This window comes from Mobula birostris, chromosome 3 (assembly GCF_030028105.1).
Source record: "Mobula birostris isolate sMobBir1 chromosome 3, sMobBir1.hap1, whole genome shotgun sequence".
Classification (NCBI taxonomy): domain Eukaryota; kingdom Metazoa; phylum Chordata; class Chondrichthyes; order Myliobatiformes; family Myliobatidae; genus Mobula; species Mobula birostris.
In genome coordinates, this window is record NC_092372.1 from 205,866,475 (window position 1) to 205,891,606 (window position 25,132).

At 42.5% G+C, this 25,132-nt stretch overlaps 1 protein-coding gene across 4 annotated transcripts in view; it reads left to right on the forward strand.

Annotated features, from left to right (window-relative positions):
- The window catches only part of vipr2 (vasoactive intestinal peptide receptor 2), a 198,911-nt gene that overhangs the window by 103,997 nt on the left and 69,782 nt on the right, over nucleotides 1-25,132 (forward strand). For all 4 annotated transcript variants that reach the window (XM_072254019.1, XM_072254018.1, XM_072254020.1 and 1 more), the window contains 2 exons: nucleotides 10,790-10,887; nucleotides 22,917-23,052. In XM_072254019.1, the coding sequence (XP_072110120.1) occupies nucleotides 10,790-10,887; nucleotides 22,917-23,052 (234 nt within the window). The remainder of the gene's footprint in view (nucleotides 1-10,789; nucleotides 10,888-22,916; nucleotides 23,053-25,132) is intronic.

The window sequence follows — 25,132 nt, forward strand, 5'->3', positions numbered from 1 at the left end:
TAAAATATAAGGGGTGGCTGGAATTTAGAAGTAGGAAAATAATATTATAGTTATGCAAGACGTTAGTGAGGTTGCACTTAGACTACTGTGTAGAGTTTAGCCCCCCTATTTAAGAAACTGGATAATTGCATTCAAGGTAGTCCAGAATAAGTTCATTAGATAATTCCAGGAAAGAGAAGATTGGCTTTCAAAGTTAGATCAATATTCTTTTGAAATTGAGAAGAATGAGGGATAATCTTTTTGAAATCTACAAGATTCCAAATATGATTATCTACAAAAAAATAAAAATAATCTTTAATACCTCTTACCTACGATTATATTATGCTTTGCAAGTTGGTGCTGGCATATTTAGCACAATGTCAGAATTTACTTGTTTGTATGATCTACTGATGAACAAGTTTCAATGTAAATTCTATCTATGCTGTTAAGTGATTCATTGTTTATCTTGATATCAAAGAGAGGCACAGGAAGAAAGATTTCGAGGTGCTGTAGTTACTTACCCCATTATCTTACCCTGTGACTGTTGGCAGGGTATTTAGTTCTAAAATAAAAACAGAAAATGCTAGAGATACTTGGCAGGTCAGGCAACATCAGAGAAAAAAGTGAACAAATATCAATGATCTTTCATCAAGTCAGGAATAATGAGGAAAAAATGTGTTTTAATTTAAATGTTTTAAATGTGTCTGTGAAATGGTGCAGACCAAGTAAATTCTCATGGTAGAATCATCCAAGAGAGGGTGATGAATTCTCATTAGTTCAATCTGCTCTGTATGGAGAAGTATAAATAGTGGGAGATGATATAACAAGCATATAATTAACACTGGAGAACGTCAGCATATAACTAAATATTATTTCCATCACAATCACAAAAGTAGCAGTAACACGCAAACTGATGAGGTTGAAGGTTGCTAAGTTCCCTGGCTGGCCTCAATGGTTTACAGCCTAGGAGTCTAAAAGAAGTGGATACATGGAAATTGATACTGTACATAGAATACGTAGAAAACCTACAGCACAATACAGGCCCTTCAGCCCACAAAGCTGTACCGAACATGTCCTTACCTTAGAACTACCTAGGCTTTACCCATAGCCCTCTATTTTTCTAAGCTCCATGTATCCATCCAGGAGTCTCTTAAAAGACTGTTCCCGTCTCCACCACCGCCGCCGGCAGCCCATTCCACGCACTCACCACTCTCTGCATGAAAAACATACCCTTGACATCTCCTCTGTACCTACTTCCAAGCACCTTAAAACTATATCCCCTTGTGCTAGCCATTTTAGCCCAAGGGAAAAGTCTCTGACTATCCACACAATCAATGCCTCTCATTATCTTGTACACCTCTATCAGGTCACCTCTCATCCTCCATTGCTCCAAGGAGAAAAGGCTGAGTTCACTCAACCTATTCTCATAAGGCATGCTCCCCAATCCAGGCAACATCCTTGTAAATCTCCTCTGCACCCTTTCTATGGTTTCCACGTCCTTCCTATAGTGAGGCGACCAGAATTGAGCACAGTACTCCTAGTGGGGTCTGACCTATATAGCTGCAACATTACCTCTCAGCTCTTAAACTCAATCCCATCGTTGATGAAGGCCAATGCATTGTATGCCCTCTTAACCGCAGAGTCAACCTGCATAGCAGCTTTGAGTGTCCTATAGACTCGGACCCCAAGATCCCTCTGATCCTCCACACTGCCAAGAATCTTACCATTAATGCTATATTCTGCCATCATATTTGGCCTACCAAAATGAACCACTTCATACTTATCTGGGTTGAACTCTATCTGCCACTTCTCAGCCCAGTTTTGCATCCTATCAATGTCCCGTTGTAACCTCTGACAGCTCTCCACCCTACCCACAACACCCCCAACCTTTGTGTCATCAGCAAATTTACTAACCCATCCATCCACTTCCTCATCCAGGTCATTTATAAAAATCACAAAGAGCAGAGGTCCCAGAACAGATCAGATATTAGTTATAATCTAGCAGAAAATCCTCAGATACCTAAGAAGTGCTAGGAGATCAGAAGAAGATGAGACTTCTGGTCACCAAAGTAACATCTATAGTTAGAAAAATGTTGGAGTTAATTGTTAAGGAAATAATGACAACAACTATGGAAATTCACAATCTAATCAAACAGGATCAGCGTGATTTCATGAAGGGGAAATAGTTTCTGAAGAATTTATTAATGTTTTCGTTCCGGAAAACCTCCAAGAGGATCACAACCTTGTCATAGGGTTTGGAGACTTGCGTTCCTCAGTGACCCAGAGAGATATGGGTGGCTGGAGTTGGGGCCTTGTGCTTTGACTCTTGGTCGGGTCACCTATGGCAAACAGCTGTAAGAATAGAGGCCAGACTAAGAGTGGCTCACTGGTCCTCCAGGTTCAGGCATTTGACTTAGGGATAACTTGTTAAAAAATTGTTATGAAAACAGCAACGAAGAATCCTTCTGTATCTATGTGCGATGTTATGGACAGACAGAGATGGAGAACCTTCATGCTGCAATAAATGGCAACAGCATAAAGGGTAGTTAGTGAGTAAGTTTAGGACATCTAGAGCAGAAAAGACAAAGGGAAATATATATTTTAAAATGAGATTTTGGAAATCCAAAACCAAAACAGAAAAAAAAAGCACTGAGTTCTGGTTGCAAACCCGGAAATGCTGGCTGTTTCTTTACCCACAGATGCTGCCTGAACTTCTGAGTTACAAATGGCATTTATGGGTTTTTTTTTGATAGATGGGGTCCAATGATTGTACTTGGAGTTGCAGAAGGCACTCAGCAAGGCCCCTTATAAAACGCTAAGCCATATAACATGGAGGTGGCACACCTGCATGGATGAAGAATAATCCAACAGGCAGAAATCAGTGAGTCGGAATAAGGGGATCATTTTCACACTGACAATGAGTGACCAGTGGGGTACCACATGGATAAGTACTGTGATCGCAACTGTGTACAGTAAATGCTGTAGAAAGTCTACAGTTGCCAGATATGCAGACAATATAAAAGCAGGTAAGACAGCAAGTTGTGAAGAGGATGCTGATAGTTCATAGAGATATATTAATTTGTTAGGGGAATAGGACAAAAATGGCATATGGAGGGTCAGATAGGAAAGGGTGAGAACAAAGATGAGGGGTGCAAGGGAGGAATATTTTGTGAACAGAATAACACTGGAGAAAGCTGCGCCATGAAGGGGCAATGGGCCTCCTCAGTAATCTCAGATTTCTCTTCTTCTGGATGTTTACATCTTGTCACATATTTAACCACCTAGTTAGGTTTTATCAGAAGAGCACCCCTGTGGCTGTCCACCTCAGCAACAAATATCTTCTTCTGGATGCCGTTGAGGGGGATGACCTGACAGGGGACGCCCACGGTGACCAGGTCTCTGGCACTGAGCCTGGTGCTGTTGTGCAGGAGAGAAGGAGGGAGAAGAGGAATGCGGTAGTCATAGGGGATTCCATTGTCAGGGGAACAGACAGGAGATTCTGTGAGCCTGATAGAGATACCCGCATGATGTGTTGCCTCCCAGGTGCCCTGGTACGGGATCTCTCGGATCGGGTCCAGAATATTCTGAAGGGAGAGGGCAATCAACCAGTTGCTTGGTACATGTTGGTACCAATGACATAGATAGGACAAAGGAAGAGGTCCTGAAGGGAGGTTTCCGGGAGTTAGGAAGGAAACTGAGAAGCAGGACCTCCAGAGTAGTAATCTCGGGATTGCTACCTGTGCCACGTGCTAGCGAGGGCAAGAATAGTAGGATCAGGCAGATGAATGTGTGGCTGAGAGACTGGTGCAGGGGGCAGGGCTTCAGATTCTTGGATCATTAGGATCTCTTCTGGGGGAAGTATGACCTGTTCAAAATGGACAGGTTACACCTGAACCCGATGGGGACCAATATCCTGGCAGGAAGGTTTAATACAGCTGTTAGGAAGGGTTTAAGCTAATTTAGCAGGGGAATGGGAACTGGAATGATAGAGCGGAGGAAGGGGAAAACAGAAATAAATATCTAAGATAGAGAGCAGTAAAAATGTCAGGAAGGACAGGCAGGTGATGGGGCAGATTTGTAGCCATTCAGATGAGTTGCAGTGCAATAAAGTTGCAGTGAAATCAAAGCAAGAAGTACCAAATACTGGTCTTAAGGTGTTATACTTAAGTGCACGCAGCATAAGGAATAAGGTGGATGATCTTGTCGTACAGCTACAGATTGGCAGGTATGATATTGTGGCCATCACTGAGACATGGCTAAAGGATGCATGTCTCTGGGAGCTGAATGTCCAAGGATACACGGTGTATTGGAAGGATAGGAAGGTAGGCAGCGAGGGTGGTGTGGCTTTATTGGTAAGAAATGATATTAAATCATTAGAAAGAGCTGACATAGGATCGGAAGGTGCAGAATCTTTATGGGTTGAGCTAAGAAATCACAGGGGTAAAAGGACCCTGATGGCAGTTATCTATAGGCCTCCAAACAGCTGCAGTGATGTGGACTACAAATTGCAACAGGAAATAGAAAAGGCTTGTCAGAAGGGCAGTGTTATGATAATTGTGGGGGATTTTAACATGCGAGTGGATTGGGAAAATCAGATCAGCACTGGATCTCAAGAGAGAGAATTTGTAGAATGTCTGCGAGATGGCTTTTTAGAACAGCTTGTTGTTCAGCCCACTAGGGGATCGGCTGTACTGGATTGGGTATTGTGTAATGAACCGGAGGTGGTTAGAGAGATTGAGGTGAAGGAACCCTTAGGAGGCAGTGATCATAACATGATTGAGTTCACTGTGAAATTTGAAAAAGAGAAGCCGAAATCTGATGTGTTGGTGTTTCAGTGGAGTAAAGGAAATTATAGTGGCATGAGAGAGGAACTGGCCAAAGTTGACTGGAAAGAGACACTGGCGGGAAAGACAGTAGAGCAGCAGTGGCTGGAGTTTATGCGAGAAGTGAGGAAGGTGCAAGACAGGTATATTCCAAAAAAAGAATAAATTTTCGAATGGAAAAAGGATGCAACCATGGCTGACAAGGGAAGTCAAACCCAAAGTTAAGGCAAAGGAGAGGGCATACAAGGGAGCAAAAATTAGTGGGAAGACAGAGGATTGGGAAGTTTTTAAAAGCTTGCAAAAGGAAACTAAGAAGGTCATTAAGAGGGAAAAGATGAACTATGAAAGGAAGCTAGCAAATAATATCAAAGAGGATACTAAAAGCTTTTTCAAGTATATAAAGAGTAAAAGAAAGGTGAGAGTAGATATATGACCGATAGAGAATGATGCTGGAGAAATTGTAATGGGAGATAAGGAGATGGCGGAGGAACTGAACGAGTATTTTGCATCAGTTTTCACTGAGGAAGACCTCAGCAGTATACCGGACACTCAAACGTGGCAGGGAAGTGAAGTGTGCGCAGTCACAATTACGACAGAGAAAGTACTCAGGAAGCTGAATAGTCTAAAGGTAGATAAATCTCCCAGACCAGATGGAATGCACCCTCGTGTTCTGAAGGAAGTAGCTGTGGAGATTGCAGAGGCATTAGCGATGATCTTTCAAAAGTCGATAGATTCTGGCATGGTTCCAGAGGACTGGAAGATTTCAAATGTCACTCCGCTATTTAAGAAGGAGGCAAGGAAGCAAAAAGGAAATTTTAGACCTGTTAGCTTGACATTGGTGGTTGGGAAGTTGTTGGAGTTGATTGTCAAAGATGAGGTTACAGAGTACCTGGAGGCATATGACAAGATAGGCAGAACTCAGCATGGATTCCTTAAAGGAAAACCTGCCTGATAAACCTATTACAATTTTTTGAGGAAATTACAAGTAGGCTAGACAAGGGAGATGCAGTGGATGTTGTATATTCGGATTTTCAGAAGGCCTTTGACAAGATGCCACACATGAGGATACTTAACAAGATAAGAGCCCATGGAATTACAGGAAAGTTACATACATGGATAGGGCGTTGGCTGATTGGCAGCAAACAGAGAGTGGGAATAAAGGGATCCTATTCTGGTTGGCTGCCTGTTACCAGTGGTGTTCAACAGGGGTCTGTGTTGGGGCCGCTTCTTTTTACATTGTACATCAACGATCTGGATTATGGAATAGATGGCTTTGTGGCTAAGTTTGTTGATGATATGAAGATAGGTGGAGGGGCCAGTAGTGTTGAGGAAACAGAGAGTCTGCAGAGAGATTTGGATAGATTGGAAGAATAGGCAAAGAAATGGCAAATGAAATACAATGTTGGAAAGTGTATGGTTATGCACATTGGCAGAAGAAATAAATGGGCAGACTATTATTTAAATGGGGAGAGAATTCAAAGTTCTGAGATGCAACGGGACTTGGGAGTCCTCATGCAGGATGCCCTTAAGGTTAACCTCCAGGTTGAGTCGGTGGTGAAGAAGGCGAATGCAATGTTGGCATTCATTTCTAGAGGAATAGAGTATAGGAGCAGGGATGTGATGTTGAGGCTCTATGAGGTGCTGGTGAGACCTCACTTGGAGTATTGTGGGCAGTTTTGGTCTCCTTATTTAAGAAAGGATGTGCTGACGTTGGAGAGGGTGCAGAGAAGATTCACTAGAATGATTCCGGGAATGAGAGGGTTAACATATGAGGAACATTTGTCCACTCTTGGACTGTACTCCTTGGAGTTTAGAAGAATGAGGGGGGACCTCATAGAAACATTTCGAATGTTGAAAGGCATGGATAGAGTGGATGTGGCAAAGTTGTTTCCCATAATGGGGGAGTCTAGTAGAAGAGGGCTTGACTTCAGGATTGAAGGGCGCCCATTCAGAACAGAGATGCGAAGAAATTTTTTTAACCAGAGGGTGGTGAATCTATGGAGTTTGTTGCCACGGGCAGCAGTGGAGGCCAAGTCATTTGGTGTATTTAAGGCAGAGATTGATAGGTATCTGAGTAGCCAGGGCATCAAAGGTTATGGTGAGAAGGTGGCGGAGTGGGACTAGATGGGAGAGTGGATCAGCTCATGATAAAATGGCGGAGCAGACTCAATGGGCTGAATAGCCGACTTCTGCTCCTTTGTCTTATGGTCTTATGATCTTAACTGTTCAGATTCATAGAGTTTTTCAGCATTGCCAACTTGTCTTTGCCAACCTTAAGATGGCCTACAGGTAACAGGATTTGGTATTGGTGACTGAGTCAGACTGCTCTTTGTTGCCTCTAATTACTGTACTTTAAAGATTTCCAGCTTTTCTTTTTGATTAACCTGTACCTCAATTTTAAAAAGACAACACTGAAATTCAAATGTAAGAGGATAAAAAGTGTATGTTTAGGTCATCTGGCCAGTCAATCTTTCTTCACCACTCATTAAGATTGTGGCTGATCTGACCACTCTCAAGTTCTTTCAGATCAAGTCAGTGTTGTATCTAAGCAAGTATCGCTTGATATTCACATTGGGAAACTGTTGTAACCCACTTCCCCTCTGCTGCATCTCCCACAAGATCTGCTTAATAAATAATATCTATAGCAGAATCATTGGCTGTTTGTTCGTTTACATGGTAGCTGCCTGGCCTGTTGAGTTTTCCAGCCATCTTGTGGGTGTTGTTTTGATTTCCAGCATCTGCAAACTTTCTTGTGTTTATCTGTAACAGCTGTTTTTTTTTGAGTTTATATCATAGATAGATGAAGTATTGGAATTACAAATCTGTTTGTGATGATGCTAGAGATAATGTGAGGCAATGAGTTGAAAGGAACACCAAAGAAGCACATTGGTTTACATTTAATATTATGAACAGTACATCATAGAGACATTACAGTTATTTGGGTCTGTGCTGCTCCCTTTCAGGCAATCTATAATGTGACCCAACTTGTTCGAGGCAGCTCTGCAAATTATGCTCTCTCAAATGCTTGTCCAGTTCCCTTTGGGAATCCAAACTAACTAAGGTCCCCTCGCCACGCTTAAAGGCTATGAATTCCTCATGGTACCTGCCCTTTGCTCAAAAGGTTTTTCCCGCATTCCCCATAAAGTCCTTGCCTTTCACTTTAGATCTTGGCACTTGAATCATCTGAATGTTTCATCTTCTAGAATGTGGGTACCATTGGTAAGGCTCCCATTTATTACTCATCCCCAATTGCACTGTATTCCCTCTTGTGAAGTTGTTCCCACAATGCTATTAGGGAGAGAGTTCCAGGATTAAGTTACAGTGTGACTTAATTGTGGTACTTTTCCCAATTCAGGATGGAGTGTGACTTGTAGGGGAACTTGCAAATGAAGATGTCCCATGCCCCTGAATCCCTTCTCCTTCTCGGTGATACAGATTATTGGAATGGGAACTCCTGGTCAAGTAACCTAGGAAAGCAAAAGTGCATGTGGAACAGTTCTTTTATACTTATCCTTTAATCTCTTCAAAATCTTGGAAATTTCTATCAACTCTCCTCTCACTATTGTTTAGACCATAAGACAGGGGTCCCCAACCTTTTCGCACTGCGGACCGGTTTAATATTGACAATATTCTTGCAGACCGGCCGACCCAGGGGGTGGGGGGGTGGTAGGGTTGCCAACGGACAAGAGTAGCAGTCAAATATGTTGTGTTTACCCAGAGAAAGACTACAATGACCATGAAGCCTTGCATGGGCACCAGTGCGCACGCGGGACCTGCGCATGCGTGTATCTGCCGATTTTTTTTCTGCAAATCGTTTTTGGTGATTCTGTTCGGGGAGTGGGGGTGTTAATCACGACCGGAATATAGGTGATAAGTGGCTAATACACTCAATTTCATTTCTAAAAGGGTTTAGCTAACGAATTTAATATAAAACACACAGCGCATATTTTCCTCGCATGAATATAGTGATAAGTCAATTATCAGGGGAGGACAGGGGAGCTTGAAGTAAGTGTTGAATGAACTTCCAGTAGAAGTGGTAGAGGCAGGTTCGATATTATTATTTAAAGAAAAGTTAGATAGGTATATGGACAGGAAAGGAATGGAGGGTTGTGGGCTGAGTGCAAGTCGGTGGGACTAGGTGATAGTAGCATTCGGCACGGACTAGAAGGGCGGAGATGGCCTGTTTCCGTGCTGTAATTGTTATATGGTTATATAAGTAAGTCAATAGCATCATAACATTTTAAGTAACGTTTGGATATTAAACACACAGCACATATTTTCCCCGTATGAACATATAAAATCATTGCAACACATCAATATTGCTGAATCAGTGGGAGCCCTGGGCTTGTTTTCCTGTAACAAGACGGTCATATCGAGGGGTGATGGGAGACAGCGATACTTGAAGGGGGTTCCTTATGTCCGGTCTATTCCGCAATTTAGTTTTCGTTGCATTCATTGCAGAAAAATATTGGACATGGATGATGCGTGGGTAATGACATGGATGACGTGTGGGTAATGACTTTGCGTGCGTTCAAGCTCAACAGTGGGCGTGACAGGGAATGAGGAAAGGTGCAGCTGACTCATAACGTTTCCTCGCGGCCTGGTAACACATGCTTTGCAGTCCGGTACCGGTCCACGGCCCAGTGCTTGGGGACCACTGCTGTAAGACTGTAAGACCATAAGACAAAGGAGCAGAAGTCGGCCATTCGGCCCATTGAGTCTGCCCGCCATTTTATCATGAGCTGATCCATTCTCCTATTTAGTCCCACTCCCCCGCCTTCTCACCATAACCTTTGATGCCCTGGCTACTCAGATATCTATCAATCTCTGCCTTAATTACACCCAATGACTTGGCCTCCACTGCCACCCGTGGCAACAAGATCCATAGATTCACCGTCCTCTGGCTAAAAATTGGTTTACCAATAAACCAAACCTATATCAGACCAAAGGATGGTTTGCCAACCAGAATAGATCATTTCGCAGTCACAGTAAGTTCAGAGCCTGAAACCATTCTGAATTTTGTTCTAATACAGGTACCCACTGGAGAGTTATACAGGATAGAAGTGTTGTTATTCATAGTTACCTGCAGTAATTCCATTTACCTGCATTAATTTCATACCCCTCTATGCCTTGTTCATTTAAGTACCTGTCAAGGTGCTTTTTAAAGCAATTTGCTTCCATCTGACATTTTATAGCAAATTCCAGTAACTGTGTATGCATTGCCCTTCCTGGGGTGTTGTCACATCAACTAGACAGTCAGCCAAATTTCATTCAAAACTGGCATGAGAGTCAAGGTGTAGCAGTCTGGCTCTTTGGTTTTATTGCAGACTCAGTGGCATGACATAGTGAATTAAGACTGAAAATGAAAACAAGCAAAATACAGTGCAATTATCATATTGTTCCATGTGCACAAGTAAATATACACAGATAAATAAGAACTTAGTTAAGTTTCTTGCAGGTAAATGTTATGTGTAAACCATTCGCATCTAAGTTAATGTCTAATAGACTCAAAAACAACATACTATTTCAGCAAAATCTTCTTGATACCTTTAAATTAACTTCTAAATAATATAACATCAACTTACAAGCAATGCTTCTGCTGGGGAAACAACAAGGTAGCTTTAGATAGAAACGTCTTTTGCTCCTAACATAAACCTCTGGCCTACTGCCAGCCAATGTGCTTTTCTACTTACTTCCTGACTGCGTAGGAAGTGACCAAATACAGATCTGAAACTTCTCCTTAGAATGAAAGTGTAATGTGCTTAACATAAATCAATTGCCTGAATGGCAAAACGATGTGAAAAATTACCCTACAGATCACCTTTAAAACCTCCTCCCTCTCCCCTTAAACATATGCCTTCAAGCTTTAGACTCTATCTGTCTATCCCTCTAATGTTTTTATATACTTATATGACTATTGATAATGTTGTTCCTTTATATTTGTCTATTATTTTTCAATTTATCTCTGAATTCTTTTGTTTCAAAAGACTGATTTTTACATGTCGGTGAAGATTATTTACACTCTGGGACACAGTTTCTCCTTGGTTGCTCTCACGACTGGATCAGCTATCCTTTGCTTCTGTAGGTGAGAAACGTTTATTCAGACTCACAGTAATTGCTTTCACGGTCAATGGGTGGAGGTGGGAGGAAGTAGGGTAAGTGAATGGGGGTAGACATCTTCAATAGAAGTACCTTTCTTGAGTTTGATGTGTCAAGTGGCCTTATCTTAAAAGAAAGCTTCCTTATACTCACCAAATTCATTTCCTTTTTGTTGAAAAATCTCTCCTTGCAACACAGATGTTTCATGTGTAATGTTTTGATCAACTGACGCATGCTTTTAATAATCAAGTGAAACACCTCGATCTAATGTTCAACGGTACTGGATGCAGATACATTAGGGGCATTTAAGAAACTATTAGATAGCCACATGAATGACAGGAAAATGGTGGGTTACGCAGGATAGAAGGGTTAGATTTATTTTAGAGTAGGCCCAACGTCGTGGGCCGAAGAGGCTATACTGTGCTGTAATGTCCTCTGTATTCTATGCATCTACAAATTATCCAAAAAACATGTACATTGGGATAAAAGTGATTGGCCACTTTTTTTCAGTGAATAAGGAGTGGGAGTGGGTGTAACACTCTAATTGATTCAATCATTATCCTAACGGGAGAGGAAGGTCATTTCATTGGGACACAATGTACAGTAATGCCTTAACAGCTACTGCTGGACTCTGATTGAAAATAGCCAAGGTTACTATGTCCCACATTTCAAAAGGTGAACGCTGAACCTGCTGCCAAACAAGAAAACTGTAGCTGTGAATGTGAACTTATGCAATGAACTGGAAAGGAAGAAATAAAATAATCAAAATAAGGATTAGAACAAATTTTCTCTAGTATGGCAATTTCCACCAAGCCCTGATAGCAACTAGTGGTGTAAATAAAGTTAGACCCTACAGTAAACCATTACTGTTCACTGCCTACAGTGGGACTTCAATATACAGTACTGTGCTAAAGTCTTAGGCACATATATATAGCTAAGGTGCTTAAGATTTCTGCACAATGCTGCAGTAATTTTATGCATTGCACTGTGTTGCTGCCACAAAGAAAAAGAACTAATTTCTTGACATATGTGAGTGATGATAAATCTGATTCTGATATGGGTCTCTATTGTGGATTGAGAGTGGGAAGGGGACAGAGAGAAGGGAATCATGATTGGGTAAAGGGGAAGGGAGAGCGGAGAAAGAGCGGAAAGCACCAGAGAGACACTATGTAACGATCAATAAACCAATTGTTTGGAATCAAATGACCTTGCCCGGTGCTCAGGGCTAGGTGTGTCTACAATGCACCCTCCTAGCAACCCCCCACCCCCGGCACACTCCTTCTCTGCCACCTGACCCACACTCCTCCTGTACAGCTCCACCCTAGTTTTTCCCAATATTGTTTGCTCCTGCGAGATTTACAAAGTCACTCTCCAATCCATGTGGACAAATACAGTCCCGTGCAAAAGTCTTAGGCACCCTGGCTATATATATATATATATATGTGTGCCTAACACTTTTGCACAGAAAGATACCTGCATCCAATAGCCATTTTTAAATAACTCAGCTGCCTTTTTGGGGATGAATTTATTGTTACACTGCCTTTGACTTCTGAATGGCTCCATTTGGTGAACAAACAAGTTAGAAAGGTTGTGTAGAAGCAGTAAGAAAAGTGTAAGCCAAAAGCACGCTGACTAACATTTCTTAATAATTTCAAAACTCACCAAATACTGCAGTGAGATTCATTTTCATGCGTACATTCACAGTAGTTACGTAGAAACACAATAGAGTCAATGAAATGTTGTATATTTGGACTTTCAGAAGGCCTTTAATAAGGTGCCAAGCATGAGGCTGCTTACCAAGTTACAAGCCCATGGCATTACAGAAAAGCTACTGGCATGGTTAGAGCATTTGGTGATTGGTAGGAGACGGCAAGTGGGAATAAAAGGATCCTTTTCTGATTGGTTGCCGGTGACTAGCGGTGCTCCACAGGGGTTGGTGTTGGAACCGCCTTTTTTAATGCTGTATATCAATGATTTAGATGATGGAATAGCTGACTTTGTTGCCAAGTTTGCAGATGATATGAAGATTGGTGGAGGGGGAGGTAGTGTTGAGGAAACAGGAAGGCTGCAGAAGCACCTAAGCAGATTAGGAGAATGGGCAAGACAGCGGCAAATGAAATACAATGTTGGAAAATGCATGGTCATGCACTTTGGTAGGAGAAATGAATGCACAGACTATTTTCTAAACAGGAAGAAAATCCAAAAATCTGAGATGTAAAGGGTTTTGGGAGTCCTGGTGCATAACACCCTAAAGGTTAATTTGCAGGTAGGGTTGGTGCTGAGGAAGACAAATGCAGTGTTAGCATTCATTTCAAGAGGTCTGGAATGCAAGAGCAGGGATGTAATGCTGAGGCTTTATAAGGTACTGGTGACGCCTCATCTTGAGTATTTTGAACAGTTTTGGGCTCCTCATCTTAGAAAAGATGTGCTGGCATTGGAGAGGGTTCAGAGGAGGTTCACAAGGATGATTCTGGGAATGAAAGGGTCATCATACAAGAAACGCTTGATAGCTCTGGGTCTGTTCTCGCTGGAATTTGGAAGGATGAGGGGGGATCTCATTGAAACCTTTTGAATATTGGAAGACCAAGGTAGAATACACGTGGAAAGGATATTTCCCATTGTGGGGCGGGATGGGGCCTAGGACAAGAGGGCAAAGCCTCGAGATAGAAGGGTGTCCATTGAAAACAGAGATGTGGAGAAATTCCTTTAGCTAGAGGGTGGAAAATTTGTGAAATTTATTACCACAGGCATCTGTGGAAGCCAGGGCATTGGGTGCATTTATGGCAGAGCTTGATGGTTCTTGATTGGACACAGCATCAAAAGTTACGGGGAGAAAGCTGGTGAGTGGGGTTGAAGAGGGCTAAAAAGGATTAACCATGATTAAATGGTGGAGCAGACTCCATGGCCAAATGATCAAATTCTGCTCCTATGTCTTATGGTCAAAGTACACAAAGATGGACAAATAATGTGCAAATCAAGACAAACTGTGCAAATACAAAAAATGATGATGCTGAATAGATAAATAATCCTGAAAATATGAGTTGTAGAGTCCTTGAAAGTAAGTCCATAAATTGCGGAATCAGTTCAACGTTAAGGTGAGTGAAGTTGCCCACGCTAAATGTCACCATGTATCACCAGTACCATCTTTGAATAGCTTCCCATAAGATGACCTATTACCCTGGGTCCAATTCCGACTCATTTTATGTTGTTGAGAAATCTCACCTTGCAACACTAATGTTTCATATGCAATTATTGAATAGATTTAAACATGCTTCTAATAATTGAGCGAGACACCTCAACCAAATGTTACAAAAACAGATATAGAACACGGTACAGTAGAAGAACAGTGATCAGCCAGTGTTGCCAGTGAATATGGGAAAAAAGCTTTCTGTTTGCTTTGATTCATAATCCTAACAACAAGAGCTGCATGCAATATCCTGATCAAGGGCTGATCCTTTGAGCATGTATAAGTAAGCTGAGAAGCACATGCCTTATGTTCTCGAGACTTTGAGGTCCAAGTTCAAAGTTCAAATCTAATTTTAGATGAATACTTCACAAGGCTTCTAAAACCCTTTAATCCTCATAAGAGGCAAATAACAAATTCCATTGTGGCATCTTCTTTCACTCACCTTAAAAAAAATACCATATTTTGCAATCCCTCTCCTCTCCCCAACATTTCTGATGTAGCAGTTACATTTCCCTTTTTGGCTGTATGGTCTGTTTCATGTAGATAAGAACCAGCTGCTTCCTTTACAGCTATAAGCAAGTAAAAGGAAATAAGACTATTAGATCATAAGAGTTAGGAGCAGTATTAGGCCATTCGACCTATCGAGTCTGTTCTAACATTCCATCATGGCTGATTTATTATCTTTCTCAACCACTTTCTCCTTCCTTCTCCCTGTAACCCTTGACACCCTGACTAATCAAGAACCTATCAACCTCCACTTTAATTATACTCAATGACTTGGCCTCCACAGTTCTCCATGGCAATTGATTCCACGGACTCATCACCTTCGAGCTAAAGAATCTCTCTATTCTGAGACTGTTCTCTGGACCCAGATTCACCCACTATAGCAAACATCCTCTCCATATCCTCTCAATCTAGGCCTTTCAATAACCGAACTCGTTTCTGCATACCTCGACACTGTTTTATCCCCCTTGTTCAATCCCTTCCTACCTATATTCGTGACACTTCTCATGCTCATAAACTTTTCGATGATTTTAAGTTCCCTGGCCCCCACCGCTTTATTTTCACCATGGATGTCCAGTCCCTATATACTTCCATCCCCCATCAGGAAGGTCTCAAAGCTCTTCGCTTCTTTTTGGATTCCAGACCCAATCAGTTCCCCTCCACCACCACTCTGCTCCGTCAAGCGGAATAAGTCCTTACGCTTAATAATTTCTCCTTTGGCTCCTCCCACTTCCTCCAAACTAAAGGTGTAGCTGTGGGCACCCGTATGAGTCCTAGCTATGCCTACCTTTTTGTTGGCTTTGTGGAACAATCTATGTTCCGTGCCTATCCTGGTATCTGTCCCCCACTTTTTCTTCGCTACATCGATGACTGCATTGGCGCTACTTCCTGCACGTATGCTGAGCTCGTTGACTTCATTAACTTTGCCTCCAACTTTCACCCTGCCCTCAAGTTTACCTGGTCCATTTCCGACACCTCCCTCCCCTTTCTAGATCTTTCTGTCTCTGTCTCTGGAGACAGCTTATCCACTGATGCCTGCTATAAGCCTACTAACTCTCACAGCTATCTGGACTATTCCTCTTCTCACCCTGTCTCTTGCAAAAATGCCATCCCCTTCTCGCAATTCCTCCATCTCTGCTGCATCTGCTCTCAGGATGAGGCTTTTCATTCTAGGACGAGGGAGATGTCTTCCTTTTTTAAAGAAAGGGGCTTCCCTTCCTCCACTATCAACTCTGTTCTCAAACGCATCTCCCCCATTTCACGCACATCTGCTCTCACTCCATCCTCCCGCCACCCCACTAGGAATAGGGTTCCCCTGGTCCTCACCTACCACCCCACCAGCCTCCAGGTCCAATATATTATTCTCCATAACTTCCGCCACCTCCAACGGGATCCCACCACTAAGCACATCTTTCCCTCCCCCACTCTGCTTTCCGCAGGGATCGCTCCCTACACAACTCCCTTGTCCATTCGTCCCCCCCATCCCTCCCCACTGATCTCCCTCCTGGCACTTATCCGTGTAAGCGGAACAAGTGCTACACATGCCCTTACACTTCCTCCCTTACCACCATTCAGGGCCCCAGACAGTCCTTCCAGGTGAGGCGACACTTCACCTGTGAGTCGGCTGGGGTGATATACTGCGTCCGGTGCTCCCGATGTGGCCTTTTGTATATTGGCGAGACCTGACACAGGCTGGGAGACCGCTTTGCTGAACACCTACGCTCTGTCTGCCAGAGAAAGCAGGATCTCCCAGTGGCCACACATTTTAATTCCACATCCCATTCCCATTCTGACATGTCTATCCACGGCCTCCTCTACTGTAAAGATGAAGCCACACTCAGGTTGGAGGAACAACACCTTATATTCCGTTTGGGTAGCCTCCAACCTGATGGCATGAACATCGACTTCTCTAACTTCCGCTAATTCCCCACCTCCCTCTCGTACCCCATCCGTTATTTATTTTTATACACACATTCTTTCTCTCACTCTCCTTTTTCTCCCTCTGTCCCTCTGAATATACCCCTTGCCCATCCTCTGGGTTCCCCCCCCCTTGTCTTTCTCCCCGGACCTCCTGTCCCATGATCCTCTCAGATCCCCTTTGCCAATCACCTGTCCAGCTCTTGGCTCCATCCCTCCCCCTCCTGTCTTCTCCTATCATTTTGGATCTCCCCCTCCCCCTCTCACTTTCAAATCTCTTACCAACTCTTCCTTCAGTTAGTCCTGACGAAGGGTCTCGGCCTGAAACGTCGACTGTACCTCTTCCTAGAGATGCTGCCTGGCCTGCTGCGTTCACCAGCAACTTTGATGTGTGTTGCTTCTATCTACGATAGTACCTTTCCAGTAATTCCATGGGTTCTTCTTTTGCTGGGTAAAATTCCAACAGATTTGTCAAGCAAGATTTCCCCTGATGGAAACCATGCTGATTTTGTTATCATGTACCTCCTAGTTCCCTGAAACCACCCATTTCCTTAATAATGGATTACAACAGAGAGACTTGGATAGATTGGGAGAATGGGCAAAGAAGTGGCAAATGAAATATAATGTTGGAAATTGTATGGTTATGCACTTTGGTAGAAGAAATAAACAGGCAGACTATTATTTAAATGGGGAGAGAATTCAAAGTTCTGAAATGCAACGGGACTTGAGAGTCCTCGTGCAGGATACCCTTAAGGTTAACCTCCAGGTTGAGTCAGTGGTGAAGAAGGTGAATGCAATGTTGGCATTCATTTCTAGAGGAATAAAGTAAAGGAGCAGGGATGTGATGTTGAGGCTCTATAAGGCACTGGTAAGACCTCACTTGGAGTACTGTGTGCAGTTTTGGGCTCCTTATTTAGGAAAGGATGTGCTGACCTAGGAGAGGGTTCAGAGAAGATTCACTAGAATGATTCTGGGAATGAGAGGGTTAACATATGAAGAAAGTTTGTCCGCTCTTGGACTGTACTCCTTGGAGTTTAGAAGAGTGAGGGGGGACCTCATAGAAACATTTTGAATGTTGAAAGTCATGGACAGAGTGGATGTGGCAAAATTGTTTCCCATGGTGGGGGAGTCTAATATGAGGGGGCATGACTTACAGATTGAAGGGTACCCATTCAGAACAGAAATGCGAAGAAATTTTTTTAGCCAGAGGGTGGTGAATCTGTGGGATTTGTTGCCATGGGCAGCAGTGGAGGCCAAGTCATTGGATGTATTTAAGGCAGAGATTAGCCAAGGCACCAAAGGTTATGGTGAGAACGCGGGGGAGTGGGACTAAATGGGAGAATGGATCAGCTCATGATAAAATGGTGGAGCAGTCTCGATGGGCCGAATGGCCAACTTCTGCTCCTTTGTCTTATGGTCTAACATCTTCTCAGCCACTGAATTCAGGTTAACTGGCCTATAATTTCCTATCATCTGCCTCCCTCCCTTCTTAAAGAGTGGAGTTACATTTGTAATTTTTCTTTTCCTCTGGCACCGTTGCAGAATCTAGTGACTCATGAAAGATCATTTTAAATGCCTTACAATCTCTTCAGCTAGCTCTTTCACAACCCTAGGGTGTAGTCTATCTGGTAGATTTATGACTTAACTGTAGTCAGATCTTTCACCTTCCCAAGCAACTTCTCCTTGGTAATAGTAATTATACTCACTTCTGCCCCCAACACTGTAGAATTTCTGGCATATTTCTGGATAGTGTCTTCCATAATGAAGATTGATGCAAAATACTTATTAAGTTCATCCACCATTTGTTTGTCCCAGCGTCATTTTCCAGTGGTCCAATATCTATTCTTTCCCCTTTTTTATATCTTTACACATCTGAAAAGACTTTTCATATCCTCTTTGATATGCTTGGCTTCATGTTCCTTTTTTTCAGTTGCCTTCTGCTGGTTTTTAAAAGCTTCCCAACCCTCTAACTTCCCACTAATTTTTGCTATATTATATGTCCTGTCTTTTGTTTTTGTGCTGCTTTTGACTTAACTTGGCATGGATTTATCCTGCACTTTCCGAATTGCCCCCAGAAATTCCAGCCATTGTTGTTCTGCCATCATCCCTTCTAGTGTCGCCTTCCAATGAGCTTTGACCAGATCCTCTCTCATACCTCTGTAATTCCTTTTACTCCACTATTAGACTGATACATCTGATCTGAAGTTTGCTTTTGATACTAAATTGAGTGGAAAAGCAAATTGTGCCGAGGACACGGAGAGTCTGCAGAGAGATATATAGATAGGTGAAGTGAGTGGGTAAATGTCTGGCAGATGGAATACAATATTGGTAAATGCAAGGTCATCCACTTTGGAAGGAAAATGAGAGAGCAGATTATTATTTAAATGGTAAAAAATTACAGTGTGCTGTTTTGCAGAGGGACTTGGGAGTGCTTGTACATGAATCCCAAAAGGTTGGTTTGCAGGTGCAGCAGGCTATCAGGAAGGCAAATGGAATGTTGGCCTTCATTGCTAGAGGGATTGAATTTAAGAGCAGGGAGGTTATGCTGTAGCTGTATAGGGTACTGGTGAGGCCATATCTGGAGTACTGCATGCAGTTCTGGTCTCTTTAATGAGGAAGGATATACTGGCTTTGGAGGCAGTGCAGAGGAGGTTCACCAGGTTGAGGTTAGACTATGAGGAGAGACTGAGTCGTTTGGAACTGTACTGGTTGGAATTCAGAAGGTTGGGAGGAGGTCTTATAGAAACGTATAAAATTATGAAAGGGATAGATAAGATAGAGGCAGGAAAGTTGTTTCCACTGGTAGGTGAGACTAGAACTAGGGGACAGAGTCTCAAGATTTAGGGGAGTAGATTTAGGATGGAGATGAGGAGGAACTGCTTTTCCCAGAGAGTGGTGAATGTGTGGAATTCTCTGCCCAATGAAGCAGTGGAGGCTACCTCAGTAAATATATTTAAGACAAGGTTGGATAAATGTTTGCATTGTAAGGGAATTAGGGTGATGGAGAAAAGACAGGTAGGTGGAGGTGAATCCATGGCCAGATCAGCTGTGATCTTATTGAATGGTGGAGCAGGCTCGACGGGCCAGATGGCCTACTCCTGCTCCTATGTTCTTAGGTTCTTATCACCTAGTCGAAGGAAATATGGAGAGTTTAACGTCTTGCGGTAGCAAAAATTATTGTATGCGACTTAATCATCTGGTCATTAACTTTAGAACAACTCTTTTGACAGCACTGTGTTTTAATTCAGAAAGGGCCATGAGCTGCTTTAACTTCCAACATCCAGAACACATAATTTTATTTTGTTTAGATATCCATCACCAGGCAGACCAACTTCACCATCTGTTAAAAGAAAATCAGTCCTTTGATCAAAAAGTCTCAATCTATGCCAGGCCACCAGAGCTGAAAATGCAGTGAATATTTCTGAGTGGTGCACTCAGCAAGATTATTTCATTATATTAAGGACTAAAATGGTTTTATTGTTATCTACAGTGGGGGGAAATTTTTAAATTTCTAGAAATGAATTTTATAAAGTGAAAGAAATAGCACAAACCAGAGAAGCTCTGCAGATGCTGGAAATACAAAGCAACATACACAAAATGCTGGAGGAACTCAGCAGGCCAGGCAGCATCTGTGGGAAAAAGTTTTGGGCCGAAACCGTTCAGCAGGACTGGAAAAATAAAGATGAGGAGTCGATTTAAAAGGTGAGGAGAGGGAGGGAGAAACACAAGGTGATAGGTTTTGGATCCAATTAGGCAGTCTGGATTGGACCCCATTTGCTTAACCATCAGGACAGACCTATATGTTGTACCAAGTGGAATTTCTTATTAATATCAATGAAAATGTTTACCACCTTGCCTTCATCAATCTTCTTAGTTACTTCCTTGAAAAATCTCAGAGAAATAGTTGGAACAGGATTTCCAAACCCGACTATTCCTGATCAGCTCCTACTTTCCCAAATGAACATAAGTTCGATCCCTTAGTATTTTCTCCAGTAAGTTCCCGATCTTGATGTAATGCTCACTAGCCCAAGTTATCTGGCTTATCAGAATCATAATCAAAGTCAGGTTTCGTGTCACCAGCATATGTCATGAAATTTGTTGATTTTGTGGCAGCAGTACAATGCAATGCATAATAATTTTTAAAAATCTGTGAATTACAGTAAGTATTAAATAGTTAAATAAAATAAGTAGGTCAAAAATAGAAATAAAGTAGTCATGAGGTAGTGGTCATGTGTTCAATATCCGTTCAGAAAATCTGATGGCAGAGGGGAAGAAGCTGTTCCTGATTCATTGAGAGTGTGCCTTTAGGCTTCTGTACCTCCTTCCTGATGGCAGCAATGAGAACAAGGTATGACATGGGTGATGGGGGTCCTTAATGATGAATGCCACCTTTTTGAGGCATCGCTCCTTGAAGATGTCCTGGATACTATGGAGGCTAGTGTCCATGAAGGAGCTGACTAAGTTCACAACTTTCCACAGCTTTCTTCAATCCTGCGCAGTAGCACCCCCCGCCCCCCATATCAGACAGTGATGCAGCCAGTTAGAATGCTCTTCATGGTACATCTGTAGAAATTTTCAAACGTTTTTGGAGACATACCAAATCTTCTCAAACTCTGAATGAAATATAGCTACTGTTGTGCCTCCTTTGTAGCTGCATCGATATGTTGGGTGCAGGTTAGGTCCTCAGAGATATTGACACCCAGGAACTTGAAATTGCTCACTCTTTCCACTTCTGATCCCTCTATGAGGATAGGTGTAGAATCCCTTATCTTACCTTTTCTGAAGTCCACAATCAGTTCTTTGACCTTACTGACGTTGAGTGCAAGGTTGTTGCTATGACGACCCTCAACCAGCTGATATATCTCACTCGTGTATGCCCTCTTACCACCGGCCGAAATTCTGCTGGCAGTGGTTGTATCAAGAACAAATTTATAGATGGCACTTGAGCTGTGCCCAGCCACACAGTCAAGGGTTTAGAGAGAGTAGAGCAGCGGGATATGTACACATCCCCGAGGTGTGTCAGTGACGAAGAGATACTGTTTTCGATCCACACAGATTCTGGTCTACCAGTTAGGAAGCTGAGGATCCTGTTGCAGAGGGAGCTTTTTGATCAGAATTCCTTCAGAATTGAAGGAATGATTGTATTAAATACTGAGCTGTAGTCCTGCTGCCCTTCTTATATAAAGAACACTCATTTTGGAACCTCATTACAAAAATCCTCATCAGTGTCCCGGGTATCTCCCTCCTTGCCTCCAATAGTAACCCAGTGGTTCTTACACTCAGTGGCTACTTTATTAGGTAATTCCTGTACCTAATAAAGTGGACACTGAGTGTACATTCATGAAATTCTGCTGATGTAGCCCATCCTCTTCAAAGTTCGATGTGTTGTGCATTCAGAGATGCTATTTTGCACATCACTGTTGTAATGCTCGGTCATTTGAGTTACTGTCACCTTCCTGTCAGATTAAAGCAGTCTGGCCATTCTCATCTGACCTCTCTCATTAACAAGGCATTTTCACCTACAGAACTGCCACGCACAGGTTGTTTTTTTTAAAATACATTTTTCACGCCATTCTCTGTAAACTCTAGCGACTGTTGAGCGTGAAAATCCCAGGAGATCAGCAGTTTCAGGGATACTCATTTCACAGTCAAAGTCACTTAGATCGTATCTCTGCCCCATTGTCTTGTCTGGTCTGAACAACAACTGAGCTTTTTCACCATGTCTGCATGCTTTTGTGCATTGAGTAGCTGCCGCTTGATTAGGTATTTGCATTAATGAGCAGGCGTATTTAATAAATGTAAGTTTGTCGTGCAGAGATATTGGCTACCAATTTTCCTGTTTAGAAAGATTCTTAAACTACGCTTTGGTGTTTCTAATATGCTGTGGCACATCCTGAAGTCATGGAAGGTGCTACGCAAATGCAAGATCTATTTCCTTGTTTTTTGAGATCGATTAAAAATGACAATTTCTGTTGCATTATTTGTAACCTATTTAATGTAAATTGGCTAACGCCTCAGTTAAAATGAAGTACAAAGGAATGGCATATAATGTGTTAAGTGTTAGCTCATTATTGTGGCGGTTAATGATTTTGGTCAATAATTTATGTAACATAATTCTCCCATTTAAATCTGATTTATAAGCCTGTGTGCCATTTGGCACTTAATTCCCGAGTTAAAAATAGTACTTGCTGCAGGTGATCAAAATTATGGCTGTTGCTGTTCATCACGTAACATCAAATGTTGCAGATCTGTATTTATAGAGCCCTTTTAGCACCACAAATCTCAGTGACAATTGTTTTAATTTTGGCAGTAATCAACTTAAATGTAATTGCCATTGGAAAAACAAGGTTAAAGGAATACCCTTCAGCTAACCAATTTCTTTCTGCATTTTCTGCCCCTCAATACAGGAAACTTCATTGCACACGGAATTACATCCACCTGAATATGTTTTTATCATTCATTTTCCGGGCAGTGTTTGTTTTATTGAAGGACAGGATACTGTATTCAGGTCATACTACTGATCAATGTAATGAAATAATACTGGTGAGTCACAGCAAATCTTTGTTAACATTCTTTTAAGTATAATGGGTGATAAACTCTCTCTATGGGGCAATGAGCTAATTGGTAGAATTTTGCCATGAATCTTGATGCAAATCATGCTCATTCAACTTCCCACATGCTTGCTTCATGGAAGTGCACCATAACTCTGCAGGTATATGATCGCCTCCCTTCAGAATTCTGAAAGGCCTAAATAGGATGGATGTGGAGAGGATGTTTCCAATAGTGGGAGAGTCTATGGAGGGAGTGCAGCGTCAGTTCACGAGGTTAATTCCCAGGATGGCGGGACTGTCATATGTTGAAAGATTGGAGCGACTGGGGTTGTATACATTGGAATTTAGAAGGATGAGAGGGGATCTGATTGAAACATACAAGATTATTAAGGGATTCCACACGCGAGAGGCAGGAAACATGTTCCCAATGTTGGGGGAGTCCAGAACCAGAGGCCACAGTTTAAGAATAAGGGGTAGACAATTTAGAACGGAGTTGAGGAAAGACTTTTTCACACAGAGGGTTGTGGTTCTGTGGAATACTCTGCCTCAGAAGGCAGTGGAGGCCAATTCTCTGGATTCTTTCAAGAAAGAGTTAGATAGAGCTCTTAAAGATAACGGAGTGAAAGGATATGGGGAGAAGGCAGGAAAAGGGTACTGATTGTGGATGATCAGCCATGATCACAGTGAATGGTGGTGCTGGCTCGAAGGGCTGAATGGTCTACTCCTATTGTCTATTGTCTATTGAGCCTTGGACCAGAGCACACAGCCTCAGAATAGAATGACATCCCTTTAGAATAGACAAGGAGGTATTTGTTTAGCCCGAGGGTGCTTAATCTGTGAAATTCAGTGCCACAGATGGCTGTGGAGGCCAAATCATTGAGTATATTTAAAATGAAGGTTGATAGGTTCTTGATTAGTAAGGGCATCAAAGATTATGGGGAGAAGCCAGGAGAGTGGGGTTGAGAGTGAAAATAAATCAGCTCTGATTGAATGGGGGAGCAGACTCGATGGGTCAAATGGCCTAATTCTGATCCTATGTATTACGGTCTTACGGACTTTCTCTATATGGAGGCTGCTGTTCGTTTGCACCAATGATGTCAAGCACCATGGAGGATATGTTGATGCACAAGCCCAACACTATATTTTTGCCTATGGCATGGGACTCAGAGGATGAAGATCCTGATCCAGTCTTATTCAGACTGCACATCTCTCCCCAGTTAAGGAAGAGCAATTGAGTCCATCACCGTCCATCGGGGTCACTTCTGACCTCTGTTACAAGTCAGGGTTCAGTCATCATGACCCCAACCCTCGGGTGCTCACGTCCAATGTTACAGTGTCCTCTCAACCTTCACAGGCACCATCATTCTCTCATCTTTGAGAGCATATCTGCCCAAAGCAGAGTCCTACTGCACTCTGAGGCCATGCTATAGTGGAGCAAAATTTCCCAGTACAGTGCAAGGCTTTAAAAATTACTATTAAGTTACAATAATAAATAAACTAATAGTTCAAAAGCTAAATGGTGCGTTAGTGTTTGTGGGTTCATGGACCTTTCAGGGGGAACAAGCTGTTCCTAAAACATTGAATATGTGTCTTCAGGTTCCTGTACCTCCTGTGAGTGATATGTTGATCTAACCTTGGCCCAACATATTGATACAATTACAAAGAAGGCACGCCAATGACTGTATTTCATTAGGTGTTTGAGAAGAATTGGTGTGTCACCAAAGACACTTGCAAGTTTCTACAGATGTACCATGGAGAGTCGCCCTACCAGGAGAAGCCACAGCAACAAGTTCTCTGGTACTGAGAAGAGGAGTGCCATAGTGGTAGAGGATTCCATAATCAAAGGAGCAGAAAGCAGATTCTGTAGACATGACAGAGCCACCTTAATGGTATATTGCCTCCCAGGTGCCAGGGTCAGGGATGTCTCGGATCAGATCCACGGCATTCTAAAGGGGGAGGGTGAACAGCCGGAAGTCGTGGTACATATTGGTACCACTGACATAGGTAGGAAAAGGGAGGAGGTCCTGAAGAGAGAATATAGGGAGTTGGGTAGAAATCTGAAGGACAGGACC